General features: G+C 36.4%; 3 protein-coding genes and 2 pseudogenes across 3 annotated transcripts; 2 read left to right on the forward strand and 3 right to left on the reverse strand.

The window, feature by feature from the left end:
- Positions 1-11,039: 11,039 nt before the first annotated feature.
- Positions 11,040-12,771, forward strand: LOC113700870 (2-methylene-furan-3-one reductase-like). Its single transcript, XM_027221302.2, has 5 exons — positions 11,040-11,222; positions 11,329-11,649; positions 12,020-12,179; positions 12,277-12,617; positions 12,718-12,771. The coding sequence occupies exons 1-5, from the start codon at positions 11,040-11,042 to the stop codon at positions 12,769-12,771; spliced, it is 1,059 nt and encodes a 352-aa protein (XP_027077103.1).
- A 3,160-nt stretch (positions 12,772-15,931) lies between these two features.
- Positions 15,932-16,958, forward strand: LOC140011381 (probable glutathione S-transferase; annotated as a pseudogene).
- A 181-nt stretch (positions 16,959-17,139) lies between these two features.
- LOC113701569 (probable glutathione S-transferase parC) lies at positions 17,140-18,262 on the reverse strand (annotated as a pseudogene).
- Positions 17,140-21,519, reverse strand: LOC113702351 (probable glutathione S-transferase). The gene is made up of 4 exons (XM_027223515.2): positions 20,956-21,519; positions 20,041-20,758; positions 19,460-19,641; positions 17,140-17,690 (listed from the first exon to the last, which is right to left on the reverse strand). The coding sequence occupies exons 1-2, from the start codon at positions 21,271-21,273 to the stop codon at positions 20,414-20,416; spliced, it is 663 nt and encodes a 220-aa protein (XP_027079316.1). The 5' UTR covers positions 21,274-21,519; the 3' UTR covers positions 17,140-17,690; positions 19,460-19,641; positions 20,041-20,413.
- A 137-nt stretch (positions 21,520-21,656) lies between these two features.
- On the reverse strand, positions 21,657-23,032 carry LOC113702314 (probable glutathione S-transferase parC). The gene is made up of 2 exons (XM_027223451.2): positions 22,595-23,032; positions 21,657-22,342 (listed from the first exon to the last, which is right to left on the reverse strand). The coding sequence occupies exons 1-2, from the start codon at positions 22,910-22,912 to the stop codon at positions 21,998-22,000; spliced, it is 663 nt and encodes a 220-aa protein (XP_027079252.1). The 5' UTR covers positions 22,913-23,032; the 3' UTR covers positions 21,657-21,997.
- Positions 23,033-27,246: the final 4,214 nt, after the last annotated feature.

A 27,246-nucleotide genomic window follows, 5' to 3' on the forward strand; every position in this document is an offset into this window, starting at 1 on the left:
TTTTTTTTTTTAAATCAGGGAAAGACTCCCCTTTTTTTTTTTTTTTGGTGGAAAATTTTTTTCATATATCATCTCTTTTTTTTTTATTATTGGCAAAATTTATTTTTGAAATTCAAAAGTAGTGATTAACAGGAAATCAATAATCGTTCTTGAGTTTCTTTGAATACTTACCTTTCCCGCGAACGTGACGCGGGCACGTCAAGAGAGCAAGAGAGCTCCCAGAAGTTTCTGGTCGTGAGCTTCCTGCACATCACCACGCGGGCGCGTCATGAGGGCAAGAGAGCTCCCAGAAGTTTCTGATCGTGAGCTTCATGCACGTCACCACGCGGGCGCGTCATGACTGAAGGGCACCTATAAATCAGCAAAAACGAAAACTGAAACCCAAAATCAGTCGAATTCAAGGAGAGCACATCTAAACTACCACACGAAAATGAACAAACAATTAAAAGGAACAATTGGGTTGCCTCCCAAGGAGCGTCTTTCTTTAATGTCTTTGGCTAGACATTATCATGTTTTGCTCATGGAGGATAAAATCTTGTGGCTCGTCGTACTGCTTCATCCTCTATATAGTCCTGATAACCCTCGTAAATAGAATAATCCTTGAGCATACGAGTTACGGGCTTCCATGGACTAGTGAATGGCGCCAAACGAGTCGATGATAATTTGCATTCTCCATTCACTCCTCCCCCACTTGCATTTATTGGTTCAAGATATCTCGCCATCGCCACTCTTAATTTATTCCTGTCATGAAATTCAAAATTGTCTGGTATAATAAAGTCAATTTCGTTAACAGGAATTGAAGAGTAAGAGTCAGGAGAATATTGATGAAGGAGTGGAGGAGATGTCACCGCATTTGGAGGTTGTTCACTGGATTCTTTCACTTGAATGGGTTGCGGTTGGGGTTCCATTTCTTCCTTTTCAGCTTCTTTTTCAACTGCATTTGTAGATTTCTCATTTTGACACTCTTGCATCTCCTCATCACTAGTCAAGCAAATTGCACTCTCATTTTCTTCTAGATCAACAATGGTTTTCGAGGGCAATTCTTCCATTTGAGAAGCCAATTGATTCATTCTGGACGTCAATAGGCATAGTTGATCTGCCAGATAACTCATTGCATCTTTCGTCATCTCATTCCTCATTTGTGTCTCCTGTTGGAATTTGTATGTATTAATAAATAATTCACCCAATTCCTGAAAAGACATACCTGACATGGACGATGGTTGTTGAGACTCTTGCTGTTGAAAATCCATTGGCCCTGTTGTATAATCATAACTGGAGTTATCCCACCATCCTTGATCATACCCGTTTGGATTAGGGTTATACCACGTTTGAGACCAAGGTGAAAAATCTCCATAATTTTTGAGTGGGACACTCAGATTATCCTGATATTCGGAGCACATACCGGTTGAATGATCCCTGGCATAACAAATTTTACAGGTTGCAGCAGCCATTCTTTTTCTAATAGATTTTAGTGCCTCTGCATATGCAAACTCAGGAAAGAAACAAATCTCATCGCCTTGCCCGGAAATAAAATCCAATACATCACCAAAATACGGAGTGTTAGAAGTCATAAACTATATCAAAAAAAAAAGAAGAGAGAAAAAAAAATAAATAAAAAATGAACTCAAAAGGAAACAAATTAATCTGACACCAGTCCCCGGCAACGGCGCCAAAAATTAACAGGTGCCGAACCTGTGCAATAATAAGTACCTACTCGAGAAAAATACAGATTTTGTATATAGCGGTGAGTAGGGTCGAATCCACAGGGATTGGGGATAATTCGTTTCTTCTAGAATCCAAGGTATGGGGGTTTTTGGATTAAATGCTAACTAAATAAATTAAATGCAGAAAATAAATAAAAGAAATAATTATTGGAGAAACTCTAGCCAAGGGTACACTTCAGAAATGGTTCAGGCACTGATCATTGATTCACAGATAATTCCACATTTATTAATAGATTGGTTATAGTTGTCATGCACGCGATAAACAACCAACCCTTCCTTAATTTCTCGATAGCTAAGGTACGACCGTTAACTATTTCTCTAACCAAAAAACAACCCTAGGTACGACCGTAGGATTTAATTTCTAGATTGCATTAATAATTAGAAAGGCCCAATCCTAACTAACAAACACGCTACGAGGGTTTGTTTAAGTTAGATCGTATGTTCCCCTGTCATAAACCCAATTACGCCAGTTGCTACTGAGATAGGGATAACGAACAATTACGGATTCAATTACCCCTATTTAGCAAAATAGCCCATATGAATAATTAAATATTGCGCATCTATTCAATCACTCACACGAGCTATAGCAATTAAAAGCAGGAAACATATAAATACCAATAAATTAAGGAAGCAATTAAAATAAATTAGATCTCACAGTAATTGTTGAACCAAATCTTTAGTTGTCCCCTTGACTAGCAGTAGGAGGTTAGTCCTCCATTAATGGAGAACAACCATGCGAAAGAGCTAAGAGAAGAAAACTAAAACTATGCTAAAAGCCTAAACTAGAAACTATTGATTGATTTCACCTCCTCTACGTTTCTCCCTTTTTAAAGCCAAAAGAAAGTCTAATGCTATCTCTAGTGGTCCCCACTGAATTGAGAGTCCAATTCCATTTCACAAGCCTTGTACGTTTCTTTCTCATTTTAAAGTCTAAAAGGAATGATGACTCCAAATGCTCTTATCCCGTGGTCCCCGCCGAGATTGAGAGTCAAACAAACTCAAAAGAAAATCCTGCCGAATTACTCCTTGTTTCCTAATGTTCCTAGGACTCCTTGTACCAGCCTTCTCTTCATCAGCTCAAAAGGGAAGCCGTTTGTTTGATCTCTTGTGGGCCACGTTGAGGGAGCCTTGCAGAAGACTCCCATATGTGCAGTAATTTGCTCAGAAAATCCCTCCTTTTTTGTAGTTTCTGTTTCATTCCCTGAAATTAAGTCCAGATACCAAATATAAGTAAATATTACTAATTAAAACAGTATTTGGCAAGGACAAAGGGGAAATTAACAATAAAATAACCAACAATTAACACCCTATCAATTCCCCCCACACCTAAATCATGCTTGCCCTCAAGCATAAGAACAGCAATTGAACACCAAAATTTGACAATGGCTATTGCTCTAACTATCATATTGCCAAGATACCCAGAAAAACATATATCAAGCATCACAGTTAAGATCCAAGAAAAACCACTCCGGTTAGCTTCTAAACCATAAACTCTTCCAATTTCAGGTTAACGAATCTAAGAAAAAGGAATAATGTACAACATTTATCAGCAAATGGTCCAACTATTAACCAAAATCTCAACATTAAATCCATAATTCGGCAAGCTGATTTTTATTACACACTAACACAACTTTCAATGGAATTCGAGGATGCCATGGAATTCGAGGATTGGGGCCAGGTTACAAAGGGTGTCTGGAGTTATTTTGGCAGGATTTGTGGGGTAACACAACTTTGCTCGTCACTACGGTCTTGGCTAACAGCTTGGTGGCTGTTCTCCCCTCGGCATGCGGTAAGACGGTTCCTCTTCTCGGTTCTTCCCAGTTTTATATGTTGGCATATTTAGAAGGCTCGGAACGTTGCATACTACGAAAGAAGGCAAATGTCAGTGGCGAGGATTTGTAATGCCATTTTGTTAGACATGATAGGGGTGGTTGAGATTCAATTTAACCAGAGGCTTGGGGTGCACACGTTTCTTCAGCTATATGAGTGGACAACTCAACAACCATCGCGTTATAGTTTTCACTTGGTATGGTGGAAGGCGAAGGAGGCGGGATTGCTAACACTAAATGTGACGCCCCCACTTCTCCCTAAGGCGAACCAAAGGGTATCCGCGGGACGCCTGCCCAGCTCTCGCCAGGACTCAAGCAATTTCCGTCCAAGCTTAATACAACACTAGACGTTACGATTAAATACCATAAATACAATCAGTGCGTAAGCTTTCAAGCTTATCAATATTCAACATCTGCCCAATCATTACATCGAAATCTCGAAATACATCAATATTCAAAATATACATCAATCACAAGTCTAGCCCCAAAGTGTAACGGAAACCCTAAAACAAGAGTACGCCAAGAGGGGTTTCTCCAACATTTCTCCAAGTCCAATCCTGTTAAGGAAAACAAATCTATAGGGTGAGCAAAACGCTCGTGAGGCCAAGAACACACATGCAAGCACTTTGTTCAAATAGCAATCCCAAATTCATTAAATAAAACAGGATATTTCATTAATCAATCATTCGAGCAGGAAAAGTAAATCAGAAACAATTCAAGGATATAGTAGCTCTCAGGAGCTAAGTTCCACTCGCTCTGTCGATGTCATTCGTATACTTTCCCGCATTGACCCTCCTATCAACCGGGTCGGTATTTCAATTTCCGTAGATCACCACTTTCTTTCCTCCGTCCACCGTACACCCCAAGGGCCCACAATGTCCATTATTGGGCGATACTCAACGAGTATGCCAAGCAAGACCTCTTATTAGGTCGAGCTTATATGTATCTCATGGCTCGCCCAAATCCCCGACCAAGCCCATTGCTGGCTCGAGTCTAAGGACGGCCTATGAGTTTGGGCGTCCCCCATTCATTTGAAAGTCGAGGAGGTTCACTCCAACGACATAAGCATTCATGACATAACATTGCATTTCATTCATTCATTCAATACATTTCATTCATTCATTTGAAATTAGAATGAGTGCGATAAAGTACGCACCCGCCCTTATTTTTAAAACTTTCAACAAATACCACAAATAAACAAGTATCAAAATTCACACACTTGACACTCACCGAGCAATTCAATAAAAATTATTTTCTGGGAGTTCAAGTGTCCACGGTGAGATCCTCTTGAAGGTCTCCTTGTGCGCCTGGCAATTAACAGTGGATAATCACACAATTAACCCACTTATCAAGAAGATTGTACACTAGTACAATCTAAGGATTATTTCACAAAAAGGAACCTCAATTACACGTAAATTGAGGTTCAACTTGCCTTTTATTATGTACAATATTATTTGAGTTTTTATCATGAAAATCGTAAGCAAAAGTTTTAAGAATATCAAAAGAATAAATAGTTCTTGAAAAACTCTATTTCTTTGAAATTGGAAAATTTTTCAGTTTTATGATGAATCCTTGAAAAATCGTAACTCGCTCGGTATAAGTCGAGAATTGGAAAACTTTATACCGTTGGAAACCTCTTAGAGAGTACTATAAGTTCCTAGAAGACACTTTTCCATGAATCGAAGTGAAAAGTGGTCAAAAATGAGCTTGAAGACGCAGGGTGGGTTTTCATGGCAGAATTAAGTTGGATTTCGGCCAACTTTGGAAATTCGGCACGATTCACACGTTGCAAACCGGCCTCTGAATTTCGTAGCTCAATTAGTGTTGCAAGTGAAGTTTATAATAAAACAAGAGGATCAAGAATCGGAGTTTCGAGTACCGAGATACGGTAGCCCGAAGTTGAGCAAATTCAAGACTGGATGAGAATTTTCCAGATTTGAACCTCTAACTTAAGTAATTCAATTGGGTATCGAAACGAACTTGAATTCGCACAAAAATTGGCAGTATTTCAATAATATATGGAAAGTATCTCTCTATTGAATTTTGGGGAAAAATACCTTCGGCAAGGTAGTTAATTAGCCAACCAAAGTTCAAGAAAAATCCTAAGGCAATCTGCCTTTGACTTTCATTTTCCAAATTTCCAATCGTTTAACCAAGAAAGTTATCCAACCATGGTTCATTTGTGAAATAAAGGCCTAAGAAACATCCATAATACCTTTGGTAAGTGTTTAATATCAAGAACATCAACTAACAAGTTCACTCCAAGATTTTGTTCCAAACCAGTCCAAACATTAGGGTTTTCCAAAACAGAGCAGTCCACTTGTTTCAGTCACAACTCAGTCAATATAGCTCGAAATCGAGCATGGCTTATGCCGTTGGAAAATACATTCATAGAGTTAAAATATCACAGAAGAAATCGTTTCCAAATTCGGCACCCATCTGGTTCAAAATCGGGCATCAAGTTGCTGCCTGAACACTTCATTCCAGATGAACAGAGCAACAGGACAGCGAATTTAAAACATTTGGTTCGGCTTGCTCACAAAGAATCAGAACGTGCATTATATACCAAATTAAAGCTAGGAATGTCTAGTTTCAAACACCACCGACGGCACATGATTTCGACATCCGAGGACAGAGTTATAGCCAAAATACTACTGCTGGTCAGAGACATACGCGAATCAGTTTTCCAGATTTGCTAGTTTCTCAAAAAAATTCATTTGCTCAATCAAACCTCAATATTTTCCAATGAAATTTTCCACACCTCTAATACATCATATAGGCATCCAATTCAAGCCATTAGTTCATTAAAAACTGGCCTTAAAATGGCCGAACATGGCAGGGGCAAAATCGGAAGTTTTTGCTTCTTACACCCAATGAAGTTTCTACTAATTACCCACCACTAATGCATCATTATAACCACTAAACCAACAATATAATCACCATCACTCATCAAATCAGCAACAAAAACCCAAGTGTGGGAATTCAAAGAGCCCACAATCACATTTTTACACCATATACAAGCTAACCAAATACATGCATGAACTTAACAAGGTAAGATAGCTTCCAAACTTCAAGTTTCCAAGAGTGGATCATCACTTACTTTGGGTTGGTGTTCAATCAGAAATTTCGGCCCTCTATTACCCCAGAAAAACCGTGATTTCCAGCCCTTGTTTGCAGCTCAAAATGATCCTCAAGTGTCAAGCTAGGTATGGTGCAAGTTGGTTAAATTTGGAGATGATTTGGGGTGGTTTTGAGTGAGATTAGTGAGCAGAAATTTTGAAGCAAATGTGTTAGAGAGAGGAGGGTGTTTGGAATGCTGTGAGGAGAGAGAAAATGGAGGGAAATCTGACTTCCTTTAGCTTCCAAGAGAAGGTGAAATAAGTGGTGGTAATTCACCCAAAAGTCAACTCTCATTAGGGGCCGTTTGGTGCGATTACGGCTTGATTTCCTCGCGCGTTTGGTTCACTAGTGCACTAAACCTCCAAGGCATATATATTCATGTAAATATTATTCACTCTTAATTGTCCCGAAATAAGGGTCTAAGGTCCCTCAATTGAAGTCGCGCGTGAAAACTCGTACCGTCAAATTAAACGTTATAACGCGAAACTTCCGAGAAATTCTTATAACGATTGCACTATTAACTATCACTTGAATATTTATTCATAAGATTACCTATTTTAGGACCATAGTACAAGTCTCCAATATTCCAAGCTTATTGTGCTACTACGCGGATAAAATCTCCAAGTACTATTCACTATTTTTACTAAACGCGCTCTAGGAAATTAATTTTCGAAACGAATCATTTTAAAAATATAACGAAGTTATATTACCATGTATTTAGGTTCAATAGGTCTAGAAAATAATACTCGGAATAAATGAACAAGTAAATAATTAAATAAGCTCAAATTAGGGTTTTAATAGGAGTTTTACGAGTCTTTACATGAGTCGAGTATTAACTCCGCAAATCTCCAATAAATTTGTATCCATGCGTCTTTTGGAAAACTATCCACGCGTGAGTAATATATGCTCACCTAGAACTTATTCACCTTTGATTCTCGATTAACTTTTCTTAATCTGCTATTGTCCGTTCTTAATTTCCCCAGGATAATCATACTCTCGAATACAATATCACCTTGAAACACTCGTGTTCATTATTTCTCACTTAAACAATCCTTCCGAAAATTGAAGTTGTTAACGGGACATTTCAAAAACATAATGAAGACATTATTCCATACGAATGGATTTAAAATGGTCGTAATAAATTATTTGGGAGAAACATGTGGTTAAATACTTAATTAAACGGTTAATATTTGATAAAAATAAGAAATTTTTCGGGTCCTCACACTAAATATGGATGGATGCTCCAAGGGAAATCCAGGAGTGAGTGGTGGTGGGGGAATACTTCGTGACTCATCGAGATTGCCATTATTTGCGTTCTCAGCTTACTTTGGGGAACTTTCGAGTTTGTGCGCAGCGGCATTAGCCTTGGCAATGGGGATTCGTTTATGCGTTCAAAAGGGGTTTACCAATGTAAGTATTCAAGTTGATTCTCTAGTTCTCGTTGGGATTCTTCAACGGCGGCTCCAGTGCCCGTGGGTAATACGACGGGAGGTAGACCAAGGCATGATTACCGATGTGGCGCGATTGTCTCATTGCTACAGAGAAGCAAATAGGTTGGCGGATAGTCTGGCAAAGGTGAGTGCATCCAACAATAACCAGAATGTCACCATTTATGATGAGTTCAATGCAATTCCAAGACAGACGAGAGGGGAAATTCGCATAGACAGGTTAGACATGCCTTCCCTCAGGTGGAGGAAAGTAGGTTAACCTAGGAGGTTGGCTAATTTGGGATTCTTTAGAAAGAAGTAACAGATAGATTTACTGCTTCAGATACAGGAGATGGTGCACTCGTACTAGTTGCTTGATAGTATGAAGGTCCTGGAACACGAAAGGTTTTGATGATCAATCATGGGAACCTGCTGACCGTCTTGCAAACATTGGAGTGGAATCGCGAATTACCTCAATTTATGAATCATTTTGTGAACTGCCGCACCAGGTGAGAGGTGACTTTGCTCTTCATCAATTGGGATTTCCAAATTTTCGTAGAGTTAGAATATAGCAAGTGGCATGTGTTATTTTTCTTGAATTTGGGTTTGTTGGCAGGGAGTTTCGTCCATTTATAAGGGGAAACTCTGTCAAAAATTTTCTTGAAATAAATAAAATATTTATTTTTAAAAAATAATAATAATAATTTTCAGCACATCATGACTTATCCAGTTCCATCTCAAAAGATGGAGTTGGAAACTCTTGAGCTTACATATGTCTTGTTCGGGCAAAGTGCCTTTGCTATTAGAGTCTTAGCCTTTATGAGATAGTAACAAGTTCTGGTAGACTATTGGCTAGTCTCAATAAGTTTAGGCTTTCATACTTATAATCATTTATCCCACTCATGACTGGTATAGGTGTCCATAAAATTTTTTGACTGGTCAATAGGAAGTAAAATGAACAAACTGCTACATGAGGAGTATTCTCCTGAGTAGCACCATATTTTTCGTATCTCTAGCAACATACATTCTTAATCTTCAATAGTTGCAAGGTGAACTTTACTGTTAATATAAGAAGTTCAACTCCATCTTTTTTCAATCTGGAAGCAGTGAAAATCGGATGCGCTTTTTGATTTTGAATTAGAATTGCTGATCACATTAATGTAGTTTCCATATAAAATCAATTCTGTTACTTGTATTTCTCATCCAGTGGTCTTGTTCATCAAATATTTTGAACCACTCCCTATTTGCTCCTTTGGTATTGGATTCCAAATGGCGAATATCTGTGAGTGAAATCTTTGTGTTATTTAGTTGTTATATCTATTCTATTTTTTTCAGGTTTTATAGTGTTGTTGCACCTGGAGATACCGTTCACATCATTGGTAAATTTGATTACGAGGAAAAGTGTGATGTCAATCATGAGAAGAATTTTTAATTGTTTATCCTGATATTTTGGTGTCTGGAACTTGGGTATTATGAAGAATCCGTTTAGACTTGTCTAAATTGTGCTTTTCAAATTATATCAGTTCTATCTTAGATGACATACGCTTGTCTCCCATATCTGAAAACTTCCCATATCAAATTCAGCGCATCTTTTTCCCTAATTGTTGTTATTCAATCTATACTACTAGGTAGCTGCCAGTTTTTCTTGTTCAAGGCGCACAGTCCTGGATGAAAGGCTAAAATCTAATGAATATGCAACTGCAGCACTGGTTGGTACTTTGCTGCATCAGATATTTCAGGTGGAAATTTGTTTCATCTTCTGTTTAATCTGGAAAATATGATGTTTGTTTTTATAGGAAAACACTTTCAGTTGTTTCTGTATAGCAAATTTTATATGTTTCCTTTCCTCAGGCTGGGCTGATCGGTGAGTCCCTCTCAAGAGAGTTCTTAGAGCAATATACAACTATTGTACTTCAGAAGAATCTTGACACCCTTTATGCATGTGGAGGTACAAATTTTTATTGTTATATCGATATGTAATTTTTATTGTTTTATCGTCTTTCTTTGAGGTTTTCAAAACATTAGACACTTTAGGGATGACCAGTGAAACTGTCAAAATATTAGACAGTTCAGGAGAGGTTTTTGAAAATATCCCTAATTATTATTAGCTACGGCCTATGGATTTAATAGTTAAAAAGTGTCTTTCCATTATCTCACTCAAGTGCAATTGATAACATCGTCAACTCCGGAACTAATGGAATAGAAGATTGTGCAATTCAATGACTGTGCTGAAAGTAGTTAAAAGAGAAAAGGGTTCGTAACTGAAATAAAATAATGACATTTTATTGATTTGCATGGTCCTCAATTCCATTAATTTTACTAACGATATTACTGATTGAATTTAAATCGAAGAAATATGAGACATTAGGATGCAAAGTAATTAAAATTAAAATTTATACCACAAATTAGAATTTTAGGATACAAAAAATAGAATTAGTCTTTTTTTTTTTGGTTACTCCTTCCTTACCAAGTTGCCATAGACTTAATGCACTACCAATGGTTAATTTAAGCTATATAATGTTTATACTTTCACATGTGCTTCTATACATGAATAGAAAATATGCACTAGATACTGTTAGGTCACAAAGAAACACCATCGTCATTATATTTTTATTTAAGCGGTCGCATCGGTGTTGTTGAAAGTTGAAACAGTGTATTTGAAGATTTCCTCAGTCATACACAATATTCATCCCACCCACTGGCCAAGGAAACAGTTACAACTTGATATTTACTGAGTTCCCAATTAGAAGAAAAAGAAAGAATTGTTACATACAAATGGAAAAATAGTAGTAATGGAGATTGGGGAGTGAAAACCCTCGTCACCTGTAATCCTTCTTTTTGCTTGCAATAAACACAGGACCTACAGCATATATACACGCACTGCACTTAGTGCCCTACAGGCCATGGGAACCAGTACTCCAGTTAACATCCCCTCTAAAATGAAGGCCTGGGTCTATGGCCAATATGGGAAGCCCGAAGATGTCCTTAAATTGAAATCCGAGGTTGATGTTCCTGACGTAAATGATGACCAGGTTTTGATCAAAGTAGTTGCTGCATCACTGAATCCAATCGACTTCAAACACATGCATGGTTATTTCAAGGCCATTGATTCTCCTCCCCTAGTAAATACCTTTTTCCTTTTTTTTCAGCGGAAAAATTGTTGTTTGTTTTATTTACTAGGTAGTCCTTGTGTAGATTTACTGTTCTTTTTTTTTTTCAATCTGGTAGACTGTTGCTGGATATGATGTTGCGGCCGTGGTAGTTAGAGTTGGAAGCAAAGTGAAGGAAGTCGAGGTCGGGGATGAAGTATACGGAGACATTCACGAGCACGCTTTGTACCCAAAGGGATGTGGGTCACTGGCGGAGTACACTGCAGTGGAGGAGAAGGTACTAGCTTTGAAGCCAAAGAATTTGAGTTTTGCAAAGGCAGCAAGCCTTCCTGTTGCTGTTGAAACAGCGTATGGGGGCCTTGAAAGCGCTGGCCTTTCAGCTGGTAAATCACTTCTTGTTCTGGGTGGTGCTGGTGGAGTTGGATCTTTTATCATTCAGGTATTTCATGTGTTTATTTTTACCCTTAATTACCCTTAATTTCCAATACTTTGAAACACCCTAGAAAAATCAGATGTAGTTGGTCATTTCCAAAGAATTAGTGATAATTATTGAGGATCAATAAACAACTACTGGTAGCAGTAGTGTGCTAAGCCATTCTTGGCAGAGACAAAGAAATGTTTGTAGCTTTTTGTATCAATCAAAATTTCATATTTGGCTAAACCTTCGCAGAAATTTTAGGTTTGGCTTTTTAATTACTAGACAAATTGAAAAGCAGTTCTGAAGGTTAACCTTTGATTAGAACCCGACGATAAATCATTTTACTACCTAAATTCATGCATGACTGAAATGATTTCTTGATCTGAGGCAGCTGGGAAAGAATGTGTTTGGTGCATCCGAAGTGGCAGCAACTTGTAGCGCTGGGAAACTGGAGTTACTTAAAACCGTAGGAGCTGATTTGGCAATCGACTACAAAAACAACAAGTATGAAGATTTGCCAGAGAAATTTGACGTGGTATATGATACCGTTGGTAAGAACTAAGAACGAATCCCTTTCTCTCTATTTTGGGCAGTAGATAAAAGGTTCTGCTGCTAGAAATTAATTTTGCAATGTGCGAAAATGAGCAGGTGAGAGTGATAGGGGTATCAAGGCTTTAAAAGAAGGCGTAAGGGTGGTGACAATCGCGGGGGACGGATCGGAGGTTCCTCCTGTTTTCATGTTTGTGGTCACTTCAACTGGCTGTGTCTTAAACAAACTCAAACCTTTCACAGAGGAGGGGAAACTGAAGCCGGTGATTCACACTAAAGGTCCGTTCCCATTCTCTAAAACCATTGAAGCATTTTCCGAGACGGATCCTCTGTCCAATATATCTGTCCATTTTTCTTGTCCAATACAAGACTACGTAGTTTCAATTGTTAATACTATTGATATGACACATAACATTGAATGCATATTTAGGGAGTGTTTGGTAAACGGTTTCAAATTCAATAATATCCACAAATGATGTTTGTTTATGCCTAATTGTATCCATAGTTTTCTACTTTGGAATTCTACACTGCATGATTCAGATGAGATTAGGCAAGCATTTGAGGATGAGATCCTTAAATTTGTCAGAGTTGTAGTTACGTGTAATCATGTTGATTCAGAAAGTAGGCCATCCATGCTAAAATTGAATTTGAAACTCATTTATCAAATACTCTCTAAATATGCATTCAATGTTACGTGCGACATCAACAATATTAGTTAGTGGAATTATGTAATTTTGCATTGAATAAAAAAAAATGGACAGATATATTAGACAGAAGATCTCATTGGCATTTTCCTATCTTCAAATATATCCAGTTCCATATATCCAGTTCCATGATCAAGATTCGAATCATTGCTATCTCCAATCCCTGGATGCATCATATCCTTTTACTGGAAAGAATTCTGGATTGCTAATAACAGTAAATGTAATTGCTAATAATAATAAATGTAATTGCTAGTTCTATTAAGTATGTACAAAGCTTGCTAGTCCTATTTCTTTTTATATTTCGTAACAAAGCGCGAAAACTTCTCATCATCTTCTTCAGTTTGTCTCTGACTGCCTGAAAAGGCATCCCTCCATTTGAGGTGTACCATATATCCATATGCAGCTCTCGAACTTTTTTCTTTTACTACTTCATTTTGTTATCCATCACCCAAAAAAAAAAAAAAAACCTCCCTTTTAATGGAGTAAGGGGATGTTCAGCGTCAGCTTCTCCTATGTTATCTTAAAACTACCATACATTAAAAAAGCAACTTTTAACACATTGAGATGTCATTAATGGGGAGTACTGTCTGGTCAACTATAACAAAGCACATAATGAAGGATTAAATGCTAAATTGTAATTATTGGTGTATATATTAATTTGGTGGCATCAACCAAATGACAATCTTCACTTCTGCTATACATAATAAAATTTCAATAATTGCTATGGCTGCTGGAATCCGAGCACCAGCAATAATAGTCAGACCTTGATAGAGAAACACAATGTAAAGACATGTTGTTTTAATTTTAAAAAGGTTATATTGGATAAACATCCTAAATCCATTCAATGGAATGATTAATTGAGTAAAACAATCGTGAAGAAAGAAGAATTTTTAAAGTTGAAGAGGTTGAGAGATTTAATTTCTATCATACTTTTAGCATTAAACTTGATTCCAGTATTTACATTTATCCCCCTTTATCATCAATAAATTAAAATGAGATTCAATAAAAAGGCAGAGGAACACGAAGTAAAATTGCAAAGGCTTGAAAAAAAAAAGTAAAATTGTAATTAAAAGTGTAGTGTAAAACCAAACATTAACTTAGTTTCTGACCAGATAAGTTAATACAGAAAAATATTAGTTTTAGTGAGAAAAGGTAATTCTAAAAATGTATTAAAAATTGGGATAATTTCATAAACCTCCCCTGAGGTTTCTGACAGTCTCACTCACCTCCCCTGAACTTTGCAAAATATCATATACCTCCCTTGTCAGATTATTGGGCCCTATTTGTGATATCATTGATGATGAATTGACAGATATACCCTCATAACTTATGATATATTTTGAAGCTATTTTGACAGAATTAGTTAAATGAGTAATAGAGATATAACTTTTGATATAATTTCTATTCCACTTTACACTTTTTATTCGTAGTACAATCACCAATGAATAGTTTAGCACTAGTATTACCTTTCTCTAAAGTCATGTATTTCATGTTTTTTTTTGTAAGACAATTATCTTATGTAACTCATTACTTATATTTGGGTAAATTTGGTTTTCAAAAATTCAATGACGTAAATTGTATATTACATCATCTCATAAAGTGATGCGACACAATTTGGGTTATTGAATTTTTTGAAAATCAGATCTACCTAAGTTCTGGTATTCAAACGAAACTTGTTGAATAAATTCGACTAACTACAGTGTGAATTAATTTTTTTTAAAAAATTCTCAACTAAAGTATCTAGCACTAAATGAAATGAAGTATCTTGCTACTTCATTTCATTTTCCACAGAGAAAATCGCAAAAGAGTTCTTCAACTATTGAGAATTTGGTTATTTGATCGTTACACTATTTATTTAACTGCAATTGCCATTCACTCAATTAACCAAATAGTGAAAAAATTTTTGTGACTTAACTAGTAAAAATTTATACTTTTAATCACTCAAATAATATTTTTTTATGACTTAACTAATAAAAATTTATACTTTTAATTACTCAAATTATAAAACTATACATTTTTTTATATCACTAGAAGTATGTTTCAATTAATTGAAAGATCATATTAGCTAAATAAATGTCTAATAGCTAAAACAAAAAAATATAAATAGCATTGTAACATTGTTTGAAGAAACCATCTGCATTTGTCTCTATCTGGTTCAACTTATTACTTCTTTTTTTTGCTTTTGCTTTAGCTCAAGTTGTGGATAAGCAAAAAGGGCATGTGTGGAACACAAATATCATCTCACTCCTAAAAATATTTTTTTAATGCTCATTTTTCTGACATGGACTGATCTTGTTACTCCAACTATAAGTTTAGGGGAGGTATCTGATATTTTATAAAGTTCAGGGGAGGTGAGTGAGACTGTCAGAAACCTCGGGGAGGTTTCTGAAATTATCCCTTAAAAATTAGTTTCGGTGAGGTTTTATATGACGGGAGCAATGACCTATTTTGATGGTGACTTCTGACGCTTACGTCCTTAGTCCAAAAGTACTTGGTAGATTATTCAAGATGTATGAAAATTTTTCAAAGTGTAAGTAAAGTAATTTTGTCAAACCAAAAAAAAAAACAGAGAGAAAAATGTTTTGATATTCAAATTTTGACACATGAATGGCTTTTGTTCCCAAACTTTAGATAAAAGCAAATATGGTATCTAATCTTTTAACTTTTGAACACATTTTACATTTAATACCTTTAATCGATTTTTTCCAAATTGCTATGAGAAAAATCATGTGATACTCATATATCCACCAATTATTGTATAATAAAATGCCAAAAAATGTAAAATTTAGTCCTTGAACTTCATGTCTGATATTTTTCTTTTTCTTTTTTTACATTTTTAATACAATAGTTGGCGAACATGTGACTATTATGCTCTTTTAGTTGCAATTTGGATAAAAACCATCAAAAATACTAAATGTATTCAAAAGTTGAAAATTTGGATATCAAATTTGCTTTTGTCAAAAGTTTGAGAACTAAAACCGCTCATATGTCAAAATTTAAATACCAAAACCACATTTTTGTCAACCAAAAAATCAATATGCGGAGGGTAACTACTATATCTTAATCATGTCTGTCACCTTTGCCATCATAGTGGAAGAACGGGTGAGAAGGTGATTCTCTTGGACTTCTTGACTACCATTGTCGCTACCAGAGTCAGAATTGCTCTAGCAGAGAAAGAAGTCAAGTGTGAATCCACGGAAGAAGATCTAATGAATTTACAGAAAAGTCCGTTGTTGTTAAAGATGAATCCCATAAACAAGAAAATTCCAGTTTTGATCCACAATGGAAGACCTTTTTGTGAGTCCCTACTTATAGTTGAGTATATTGACGAGGTATAAAAGGGCAAAGCTTCCCTCTTGCCCTCTCATCCTTATGACAGAGCTCAAGCTAGATTCTGGGCTGATTTCATTGACAAAAAGGTAACAAATTATGATTTTCTGTTTGCTGGAATACGTGTATGTAAGTTCATGATTTCATGAGTGTCATGTTACCTATTGCAGCTAGACGGTTTTGCTCGTAAAATATGGTCGACAAAAGGAGGAGAGCAGCAGGCAGCAAAGATTGGCTTCATAAATTGCCCAAAGCCGCTGGAGGAAGGAGCATTAGGAGACAAGCCTTATTTTGGAGGTGACAATTTTGGGTCTCTTGATGTGGCTCTTCTTGGAAACTATAACTGGTTCTATACCTATGAGAAATTTGGTAAATTCAGTATAGAAGCTGATTGCCCCAAGCTGATAGCTTGGGGAAAGAGGTGTATGGAAAGGGACAGTGTTTCCAAGTCTCTTGCTGACCCCATAAAGGTCTATGAATCTGTGTTGCTGTGGCAAAAGATTCGTGGACAGGAGTAACATGGAGAAGCTAGCTTAATTACGTTGTTATGCGGATTTATGTCGGACTATATTTCATGATCCATTTGAAACTAGAGTAGATAGATAGATAGATTTGGAGGATAATACCTCGTTAAGTGTGATTATTTGGAGAATTTTGTGTATTTACAGTTTGCATTACAAGTGGATTAGGATGTAATAACCCTTGTGCCACAATAATCAATGCTTTCGCGTTCCAAGTAGTTCTTAATTCAATTGTAGCTCGTAGATCAGACGAACTTTAATGTTCATACTAGCTTCAAATTTAGAAGATTAAAATTCTAGATCTCAAAGAAAAGCTCAGATGGTTAACAGGTCAACTGATGCATAAAATAGGCATAATGAAAGATTCTTTCAGGTCAGAAACTCGTTGCCATACCAGCAAAACCAAGTTTTAGCTTCAATTATTTCTTCATAGCTCTTCTTGAATGCAAATGGCCTAGTAGCAGACAGCTTGTTTACTACTGATCCTGATGACAAAGTTAAGAAGTAACCTAACCTGTGATCTGATGCAATCAAGGGAATTTAGGCAATAGAAATCAAACAGGTAAATAATAAAAAAGATTTGCAATCCAGTGAGTGCTCTATATGTGTTTCTTTATTCAACCCCACAATACTTCTTCAGTATCAGAACAAAGTCATAAACCTTTTCAGGATCAGCAAGGGACTTGGACACGCTCTCCCTCTGCACGCACCTTTTAGCCCAAGCCACAAACTTTGGGCATTGTGCCCCAATTTTGAAGTTTCCACAAGTCTCATAGGCATGGAACCAACTGTAGAAAGGAATCAAAGCCACATCTACATATCCAAACTCTTGACCACCAAAGTAAGGCTTATCTCCAAGTTCCCCTTCTAGTACCTTGAGAGCCTCTATGAATTCCTTCTTGGCTGCCTCCAGTTCTTCCCCTTTAGCAGCCCAGGTTTTTCTTCCTAAAGTATGGACCTGCATTGCACAACTGCAGATGTCAATAAATACGTATGGAAATATAATTGACCATAGCATGCAATTTTTATTGCCCAATTCTTAACAAATTCATTTCAAAAATCTAAATGAGTATGGTTGGTTAACAAAGTTGCCTGTCTACCATCTCATTTTAACGTGCAGCCACACAACACCAAAAAAAAAAAAAAAAAAAAAAAAAACACAGAGACAAGCCATATGCTAATCCTAGTACCTTTTGGTCAACAAAGTCGGCTCAGAATCTAGCTTGAGCTCTCTTGTAAAAGGGTCAGATGGCAACAATGGGTTCTTATCATGCCAAACCTCATTAATATATTGAAGGGCTATGAGATGAGAGACTCACAAATTGGTTTACCATTGTGAATTAAAACAGGGACTTTCTTGTGAATGGGATTCATTTGGAAAAGAAATGGGGTCTTATTGGGCAAGTTCTCTTACCTGAACTCATACTTGACACCCTTCTCAGCTAAAGCTATTCTTAGCCTCATGCCAAACATACTAATATATGCATCCAACAGAATCACTTCACCATCCATTTTTTCAGCAACGACCTGAAGCAACAATGACAGAGACTTTGGACGCGAGAGAGTGATAGAAGCAACGGAATTGATTGGGGCTAGTGTCACATTTACTGACTCGTATATATAATATAAGTTGCCTGAGTTGGAGCTAAAGCATATGGTTTGTAGGTCCAGGTTGTGATTTCGTAAGCCATGAAATAATATGCACAGTTTTTTAATGGATATAATTTTCTTCTTCTAATTGAATGAATTGTTCTGAAACAATATTCGACGGATAAGGAAACTGAATAGTTTACTGTTTAGGCTTTGTTTTCCAATATCATGTGTGATCATAAATCTTAGCATGTGTCTCAACATTGGATTCACTTAATCATGTTGTCACTAGTTTCATAATTGTAATTTTATGCAGTTACACTCCCACAGCAAGGCAAATCCCCGGCAATTTTCATTCCCCAGTTGAAGCATGTACAAATGATTCGAGTTTTTTGCCAGTAGTAAACAGAATATTTGCTTCTGGACTTATTTGAAACGTAAACTACACAAGGGATTTTTAGTCAAGAGTAACAAAAACCAACAAGAATTGGTACTTTTGTTTCTTAATCAATCCCATACTTCTTCTTCAATGTGAAAACATACTGATAAACCTTGCAAGGATCAGCGAGGGACTTCTGACACATTATCCCTTTTCATGCACCTTTTAGCCCATGTCACAATCTTGGGGAACTCAGTCTCTATCTTAAAATTTCCAAGAGTCTGTAGGCATGAAACCAAATATAGAGAGGTATTTGAGCCACATCTAAGTATAAGGCTTATCTCCAAGTTTTCCTTCCAAAATTTTGTAGATCTCTATATGAATTCCTTCTTGGCTGCCTCCTGCTCCTCTCCCTTTGTAGCCCAAGTTATTCTTCCTACATTATAAACCTGGGCAAATATGAATCTGAGAACAACACTACTAATAAGCTCAAGTTTTTGCCTTAAAAAAAGAAAACTCTAATGTTTATCCCTACAGTATAAACCTGGGCAAATGTGAATTTAAGAACAACACTACTAAATGGTAATAGATGTAAATCATTGTGAACACAACATTACCTATCAGAGATCAAAGTAGCTTTAAACACCTCAAATTTGGTGTTGTAAAAAAGAAGGGCATCGTATCAGTCAAACAGTAAAAGCTTAGGAACATTTGCTATCTATTTGAGAAAAAAAAAAAAAAAAATCAGTGAGCTATACCATATACTGAACAATTGTACTAAGAGATTCAGAAACGGGCTTTCCATCATCGATCAGAACTGGTATTTTCTTGTGAACAGGATTCTTCTGTTGTTGAAGTCTTCTCCTCTGTATTCGTACTGCACACCCTTCTCATCTAGTGCTCTTCTGACCCTCCTGCCATACATACTGGGATAGTCATCCTGTAAGACAACTCCACCAGCCATTTTTTCAGATGATTTGCATCAAAATAAGAGAAGTTACAGGATTGATTTGGTATGAACACTTGCATAATTTGTCAACTGTATAAATTTTAGTACTCATATGTCAATTTTATAGGTGATTAGAGCATTACTTGATGGATTAATTTTTTTAATTCGTTGAAATTTGAAAGGGTTGTTATCTAGTGTAATTTAAGTAAAATAAAAAAAAAAGAGACAGAATAATGGCATCTGAGTACTTAAACTATATTTCAACTACTGTGCAACATTTTGACTAGGCAATTCTCTATCTCTATGGTTAGAAGTTGGAACTCCGCCTTGTCCTTATATGTGCATAAACTGTGGAATACAGTACGAGAAGCCAGAGAGTTAGAGCTGTACCACACTAATACTTGGTCAAGATATGGGTGATGCATTTCAATTATCTTCCTTAAACTCTTCAAACAGCTGACAAACCGATCGAGTCCAAGAAACTATGCTTGAATCCCTCCTCCTCCCTGCTATTCCAGCCCCTTCCCCTTCCCACCAAAAAAACAAAAGAGCCTAAAATAAAATCCACGAAGTTAATTTTGAGTTCTGAACTTTACCTTGGACCGAGTTGTGAATCATATTGAAGATAAATGAAAGGCCACAAGAAAGCCCAATTGAAAGTTCAGTACAAGTGCATCTCGACTACAAAACCATAACATCTTTGGTCTCCCAAATTATTTTCGTGAATCATCTACAGTAAGAAAATGGAACATTGTGTGGTAATCTATTCGATCCCAAACATCTTCTTCAGAAAAAGGACAGTATCATAAACACTGTGAGGATCAGAAAGGGACTGGGACACACTCTCCCTCTGCATACAAAATTTGGCCCAAGCCACAAGCTTTGGACATTGGCTCTCAATCTTGAAGTTTCCACAGGTCTCAAAGGCATAAAACCAACTGTATAGAGGAATAAGAGCCACATCCACGAGCCCAAAAGTTTCACCTCCAAAATAAGGTTTTTCCCCAAGTTCTCCTTCCAATATTTTCAGAATCTCTATGAATTCCTTCTTGGCTGCCTCCTGCTCTTCACCCTTTGTTGCCCAGATCCCTCTTGCTGGATCAAAAACCTGCATTTTCTCCATTAGTTAGTCAATTTTGTTTCTTCTTGCATAATGCAACTTTTAGTTATATTCCATTTCACACCTAACATTAGTTAGTCAAAAAAATTTTCTTTTAATTCATGCAGAATCTAACTCCAAAAAGAAGACTTTCTCCGGAAAAAAATTGAAAAATATAAAATTCACACAGAAATCTTGCAGGGTACCTTCTTGTCAATAAAGTCAGCCCAGAACCTTGCTTGAGCCCTCTCATAAGGATCAGATGGTTCCAATGGATTCTTGTCATGCCATACCTCATCTATGTACTGGACAATTATAAGGGACTCAAGTATTGGCTTTCCATTATGAATCAAAACTGGAACTTTCTTGTGAACAGGATTCATCTCAAGAAGAAGCAGGCTCTTGTTCGTCAAGTCCTCTTCCTTGAGTTCATACTTGACACCCTTCTCAGCTAGTGCTATTCTGACCCTCATACTGAACATGCTCGGATAGACACTCAACAAAATCACCTCTTCACCAGCCATTTTCTCAGAGGATGGTATGAAGCAGGAGGAGGAGTTTTCTCTGGTTTGCTAGTTTTTTTTAAAGAAAATTGATGGTTGACCACAAAAGAAGTGTGTACAGATTCCTGTTTTTTTTAATCGTAGTACATTTAGTCGTCATGGATTTTATTATTTAAGTTGAACGAGTACCATGAAATGGTACCGGATCATTCCTGGAACCTTCGAGCTCCACGCCCCAAGTCAGTGAGCTATTTTTATGAGTTGGTCTAGAGATTTACAGAACATTTTTTTTGTAAATGAAGTGCACATATTTCACAAGTCAATAACTAAGGAATAAAAGGAAGGGAGAGAGTTGAAAAAAAAAAAATTTCTAAGGAGATGATATGCAATATATGGGACAATCCTGGAAAAGAAAGTAGTATCACATTAACATAATTTGGACATTGTACGAACACTCTGCTTAACTAAAGACAGAGACAATTGTCCTATAAATTTGTGGAAGAAATTATACATATAAACAGCCTATCCATGAAATCCTAGTAGTAGTAGTAAACATCATTTACTACCAGTCCAGGATATCAGGAAGACGACGCTAAATCTCTTTTATTCTCCCAAGCCAAGCAAACAAAACTAAAGGATTCTAAGACAGATCTACGAAGCCCAAAAAAAGCAAAGCAATCCCAAATACATATTCATGCGTAGACTTTATTCGATCCTCCATTTAGGCAAAAAGTTGAAAGAGACTTTATTCGATCCCAAGCTTCTTCTTCAAGGACACAACAAATTCGTAAATCTTGTGAGGATCAGCAAGGGACTTGGAAACGCTCTCCCTCTGCATGCATCTTTTGGCCCATTCCACCAGCTTTGGACACTCCGTTTCTGTCTTGAAATTCCCAAAGTTCTCATAGGCATGGAACCAACAGTAGAAAGGAATCAAAGCCACATCCACATATCCAAAGTCTTCCGCTCCAAAGTAAGGCTTATTTCCAAGTTCTCCTTCCAATGTTTTCATAATCCCTATGAATTCCTTCTTGGCTGCCTCCTTTTCTTCTCCCTTTGTGGCCCAGATCCTCCTTCCACAATCATAAACCTGCATTTCACCTTAATTTTCTCAGAAAAAAATTGAACAGAAAAATCGCTCCTTAACATAATATTTTTATCCCATATCTAACTTGTCCTGCTTGCTTATGTTGTTTGCCTAAAATAATCTAGTGAAAATAGGTTAAGAAATGCTTAGTTCCACGACTAGACGATCTGGGTAAAGACAGTAGAAATACTTGCCCGAATAACTGATTGAACAGCAGTTGACAAAATTAGAGTTTCCATAAGAAAAAAATGTTACCTTTTTGTCAACGAAGTCAGCCCAGAACCTTGCTTGAGCTCTCTGGTAAGGATCAGATGGCAGCAAGGGATTCTTGTCATGCCACACTTCATCTATGTACTGAACAATGATAAGGGAGTCGCAAACAGGCTTTCCATTATGAATCAGAACTGGGATTTTCTTGTGAACAGGGTTCATCTCAAGAAGAAGTGGGCTCTTGTTAGCCAAGTCTTCTTCTTTGTTTTCATACTCGATGCCTTTTTCGGCCAGAGCAACTTGGACTCTCATGCTAAACATGCTCACATATGTACCCAACACAACGACCTTGTCACCGGCCATATTTTCAGATGATATTCGAGCAAAACAAAAAAAAAAAGAAAGGATTTTTTCGCTAGAGGCGATGAAAAGAAAGAAGAATTATGGGCAATAGTAGCAATTTGTTAGCAACTAGCAGGTATGAGAACCGGGGTCTTGCATTTTATAGTGAATGAGAGGCTGGTGATGGCAGCATGATGGAATGGTTGGTAAGTGGTAGATTTTACCGGGACACTTGGGTCCTCTGCCCTTCAGCAATTTAGGCCACAAGTCAAAATGCAGGTTTTTTTCTTTTTTTCAAGCAGTAGGGATAGGATTCAAAGGTAAGGGAAGGAGGATTAGAACCAGAATTTCTAAATCTTGAGAAAATGAAGGGTCTCTTTTTCATGTGTTATTAATTAGATCTTTTTTGACTCTTTAATTTTTTTTTTTTAAGATCTTGAAAGCCACTTTAGGAATTTACAACCTATACTAGCACTTTTTGTTTTGATATATGCTCAAATTTTTAGCATGTAACTTAATTTACTTTATAATAGTTGGAATACAAAATTAACTTTCCTTTTTCAGTTACTCATTAGAAATTGATAGAAAGTTCACGAGATGAATAATATGTGCATAATTGCTGTTTACTCACAATTTTGTGGCCTCCCACCAATTGCTACTTTTAAATCCAGTAAGTACTTATCGCATTCGTGTGATCTAATGATTATTCAGCTTTCCTCGATTTCTAGAATTCGATTGCTCCTGTACCCCTTTTCCCCCATAGTCGATGTATGACCAAAGGAAAAAAAAAGTTGCAACATTGTCTCTACGACCAAATATTAAAACCTTTTTGGCTTGTTATTTTTAAATTTCTCTAAATTTTAATAAATATTTCGAGATAAATACAATGCCATTTGACTGCCGTCCCCAATCAAATCAAAGGTGGCAGATGATTGTAGAACTCAACAAATAAATATTATTTATTTGTGCTAGAATATTCGTTGTCTAGAACGTGTTCTAGGATGCTTGTCTTGCTTTCTTGTTCCTAATCACACAAAATTACGCGACAATTTTTGTAGGCACAATTCCGCCATTATCTTCTCCATTAATGAATCAGAAGATTCTGGTAATTTTAAGTAAAATTATTCCCATTACCAGTTATTTCAAACCAAATCAGCGGCCTGGTGGAAATTAAACTGCTAAATATTAAAACACTAACTAAGAAATTAAGGAACAAAAACTTGCGTCCACGGAAAAGGTTGTGGTCTCTTTTTCTTGATTGTCTACTTAGTAGCTGCTGCGGTGGTCCCTAATTATTAGGTTCCCAAGTTTTTAGCTAAGTGCTTACGCATAGTCTTAAGGGATTTGACGTCACTCCTTACGTAATCACATTCAAGCTTTTGTCTTTCCCTCTCTCTCGCTCCTTTTTGTGTTCCTGGTTTGCACATTATTTAAGTTCAATAAGAAAAACTATGAACATAGACAATTCAACTAAACCACGAAAACAAGAAAAGAGTACCCCACCACATCTTATGTCTAAATTGGTCCGGACAATGGGTTCTAGAATTAATTTTTTTATATACCGCCAGTATATAATTGTTTTTATATCAACAAATTTACATCATATCACATTATATAAATTTAAATTTAAATTTACACTGTTAGCACGTAAAAAATTAATTCTATATATGCTCAAAAGCCATCATTTACCTCTAGCTCTATCCCTTCTATAGGGACATAAGTAACTTGATCGTAAAGGTCAAAATTATGTTAACGTATCAAAAGGTTGAGTTATGCATATATTTTAAAAATCATAAAGGGATTATATGGTAAAATACTAAACTATAAGAGAGATGTATGGTAAAACATAAACTATACGGGATTAAAGTGTCATGCATATTATGTATATATATTTTAGTCATTTCAACCACTTTAGTTTCTAAATTAGGGTATGATTGGTCGCAATTTTTTTATTTATTTTATAATTAATTTCCTCCTATTACCTTACCGAATGTGCATTAATTAGCAGATTTTATTCATTTTTGGTATTTGTGCTTATTGCAGGGAGTTGGAACAAAATATCATAAAAAAGTGCAAATTTGTCAAGTTGTACACCTTCAGGTTAGTCAAATTAATTTTGACGATAGTCAGCAGAAGAGTTGGAGTAGTAAAAGGAAACAAGAGTCTAAACGGAGATGGTATTCCTTATCCCGTGATCAACTGCGACAGACGAGGAGCAATTTTGGGGGACTCTCCTTTTTCTTCTTTTGATAGTTTTCAAAAGAAGAGGGAGGTTAACAGAGACTAGGAGTCTTCCCTTTTATTCCTCTTAGTAGCCGGATAGGAAGGAAAATTATGTAGGAAGAGGTGGTCAGACAACTTTGATTTTTCTTTCTTTTGTTTTCGTACTTTGTCGGCTAGTTCTCCTGGGGGTTGACTATTCATTGTTTTTGGGGGACTATTCCATCATTTTTTCATTATATTCAATTGGAGGAAAAATGCCTTCACCATTTACTACGGCAATTTTGCGTAGGATCCCCTCGACAGAGATGAACTAAACTTTTATTTCTAGTCAAGGAACAACGGAGGATTTGGTTCAACTTAAATTGTGAGATCTAACTAATTTTACTTTTTCCTATTATTTTCTGGTATTCGTATATTTTCTGCTTTATTGTTTTATGGTTATTGTATTATTCAAGTATCATGGGCTCGGATGTTAAATTAATTCAATAACCTAAAATCAATTAGAGTAATTAAATCCGTAATTGTTTAATTGTTCTAAATTAGTAGCAACTGATATAATCGGAGTTATGTCAGGGAAATATACAGGCTAATTTGTAAACAACCCTCGTAGCGTGTTGTTTAGTTAGAACAGGGTTTCTCTAAATCTTAAAGCAATTGCGAAATTGAATTCTACAGTCGTACCTAGGGTTATTTTACAATTAGGAGAATAGCTAACGGTCATACTTTAGTTATCGATAATTAAGGAGAAATTAATTGTCATCACTTGTTTGACAATTATAACTTGTTTATCAGTTTATATGTGGAACTATTCTTGCATTGATAATCAATTAGGAGAACCATTTCCGAAGTTGCTTCTTGACTAGAGCTCGTCCAATACTATTTGAGTTTTTTCAATTTTCCATCTAATTTTTATTTAATCGCAATATTCGATTAGCATAGCTTATTGTTAATTTCTATAAATAAAAAAAACCCCCCATTGTTAGTTTGAACTTCAAAAGAGACAAATATTCCAGTCCCTGCGGATTCGACCCTACTTATTACTATCTATAAAAATTATATTTTATTTGAGCAGACATTTGTTATTGCACAGGCTCGACAACCTGTCAATTTTTTATGCCGTCGCCGGGGACTGCGTTAGTTAAATTTATTTCTTTTTAAGTTCATTTTCGTTTTAATTTTCTGATACTTTTCTAGTTTATGTCTCGTTCTTTTCATACAGATGAATTAATTTTCGATCATAAAGTAGAGAAGACCGCACGCCGAACGCGAAAAGAGACCAGACAACTCAGAGAAGAGCAATCTAGTATTGCATCTCAGAGACTTGATCCGAAAGTTGAAGCAACAAGTTCGGTTGGTGATACTTCGAGTGACTTGGATCGAAAGAAGTTACTATGGCTAATGCACGAACACTAAAGGAGTTGGTTGCTTCTAATTTAAATCAGCAGCCCTTATGCATTACTTTTTCGAATTTAAATGATAACTCCTCGTTTGAGTTAAAATTTGGTCTAATCCATCTTTTGTCATCTTTTCATGGTTTATCAGGTGAGGAGTCTCATAAGCACTTGCAAGAGTTTGATGTTGTTTGCAACAGTATGAAACCCTCGAAAAACATGGAAGAACAGATAAAAATGAGGGCATTTCCCTTCTCCCTTAAAGACACGGCAAAAGGCTGGTTGTACTACTACCTCCAGGTGGTATTACCACTTGGGAGTAGCTGAAGAAAAAATTTCTGGAAAAGTATTTTCCTGCAACTCGAGCTGCAAGTCTAAGGAAGAAAATATGCTGTATCAAGCAACATTCAGGAGAGTCGCTCAATGATTACTGGGAAAGATTCAAGAAGTTATGTATCAAATGTCCTCAACATCAAATAAGTGTGCAGTTGCTCATCAAATACTTTTACGAGGGGCTACTTTTCAAAGACAGGAATATTATTGATGCTGCAAGTGGAGGGACGTTGGTGAACAAGACTCCTCGAGAAGCGTGGGAGTTGATTGAAGGAATGGCCAAGAACTCGTAACAGCTCGGTACAAGGGAGGATGTCCCAATACGCAGAGTAAATGAGACAGAAACATCCTCTATCCAACAACAGTTATCCGAGTTAACATCTTTTGTTAGGCAATTGGCTGTAGGAA

The sequence above is a fragment of the Coffea arabica genome, chromosome 7e (genome assembly GCF_036785885.1).
Source record: "Coffea arabica cultivar ET-39 chromosome 7e, Coffea Arabica ET-39 HiFi, whole genome shotgun sequence".
NCBI classification, from domain to species: Eukaryota; Viridiplantae; Streptophyta; class Magnoliopsida; order Gentianales; family Rubiaceae; genus Coffea; species Coffea arabica.

Excerpts from the sequence above, each read along its gene's own strand:
- LOC113702351 (XM_027223515.2), bottom strand. The coding sequence starts at position 21,273 with ATGGCTGGTGAAGAGGTGATTTTGTTGAGTGTCTATCCGAGCATGTTC. Across the intron at positions 20,759-20,955 it reads CTGACTTTATTGACAAGAAG|GTTTTTGATCCAGCAAGAGG; the intron begins GTACCCTGCAAG and ends GAGAAAATGCAG.
- LOC113702314 (XM_027223451.2), bottom strand. The coding sequence starts at position 22,912 with ATGGCCGGTGACAAGGTCGTTGTGTTGGGTACATATGTGAGCATGTTT. Across the intron at positions 22,343-22,594 it reads CTGACTTCGTTGACAAAAAG|GTTTATGATTGTGGAAGGAG; the intron begins GTAACATTTTTT and ends GGTGAAATGCAG.
- LOC113700870 (XM_027221302.2), top strand. The coding sequence starts at position 11,040 with ATGAAGGCCTGGGTCTATGGCCAATATGGGAAGCCCGAAGATGTCCTT. Across the intron at positions 11,650-12,019 it reads TTGGATCTTTTATCATTCAG|CTGGGAAAGAATGTGTTTGG; the intron begins GTATTTCATGTG and ends GATCTGAGGCAG. Across the intron at positions 12,180-12,276 it reads CGTGGTATATGATACCGTTG|GTGAGAGTGATAGGGGTATC; the intron begins GTAAGAACTAAG and ends GAAAATGAGCAG.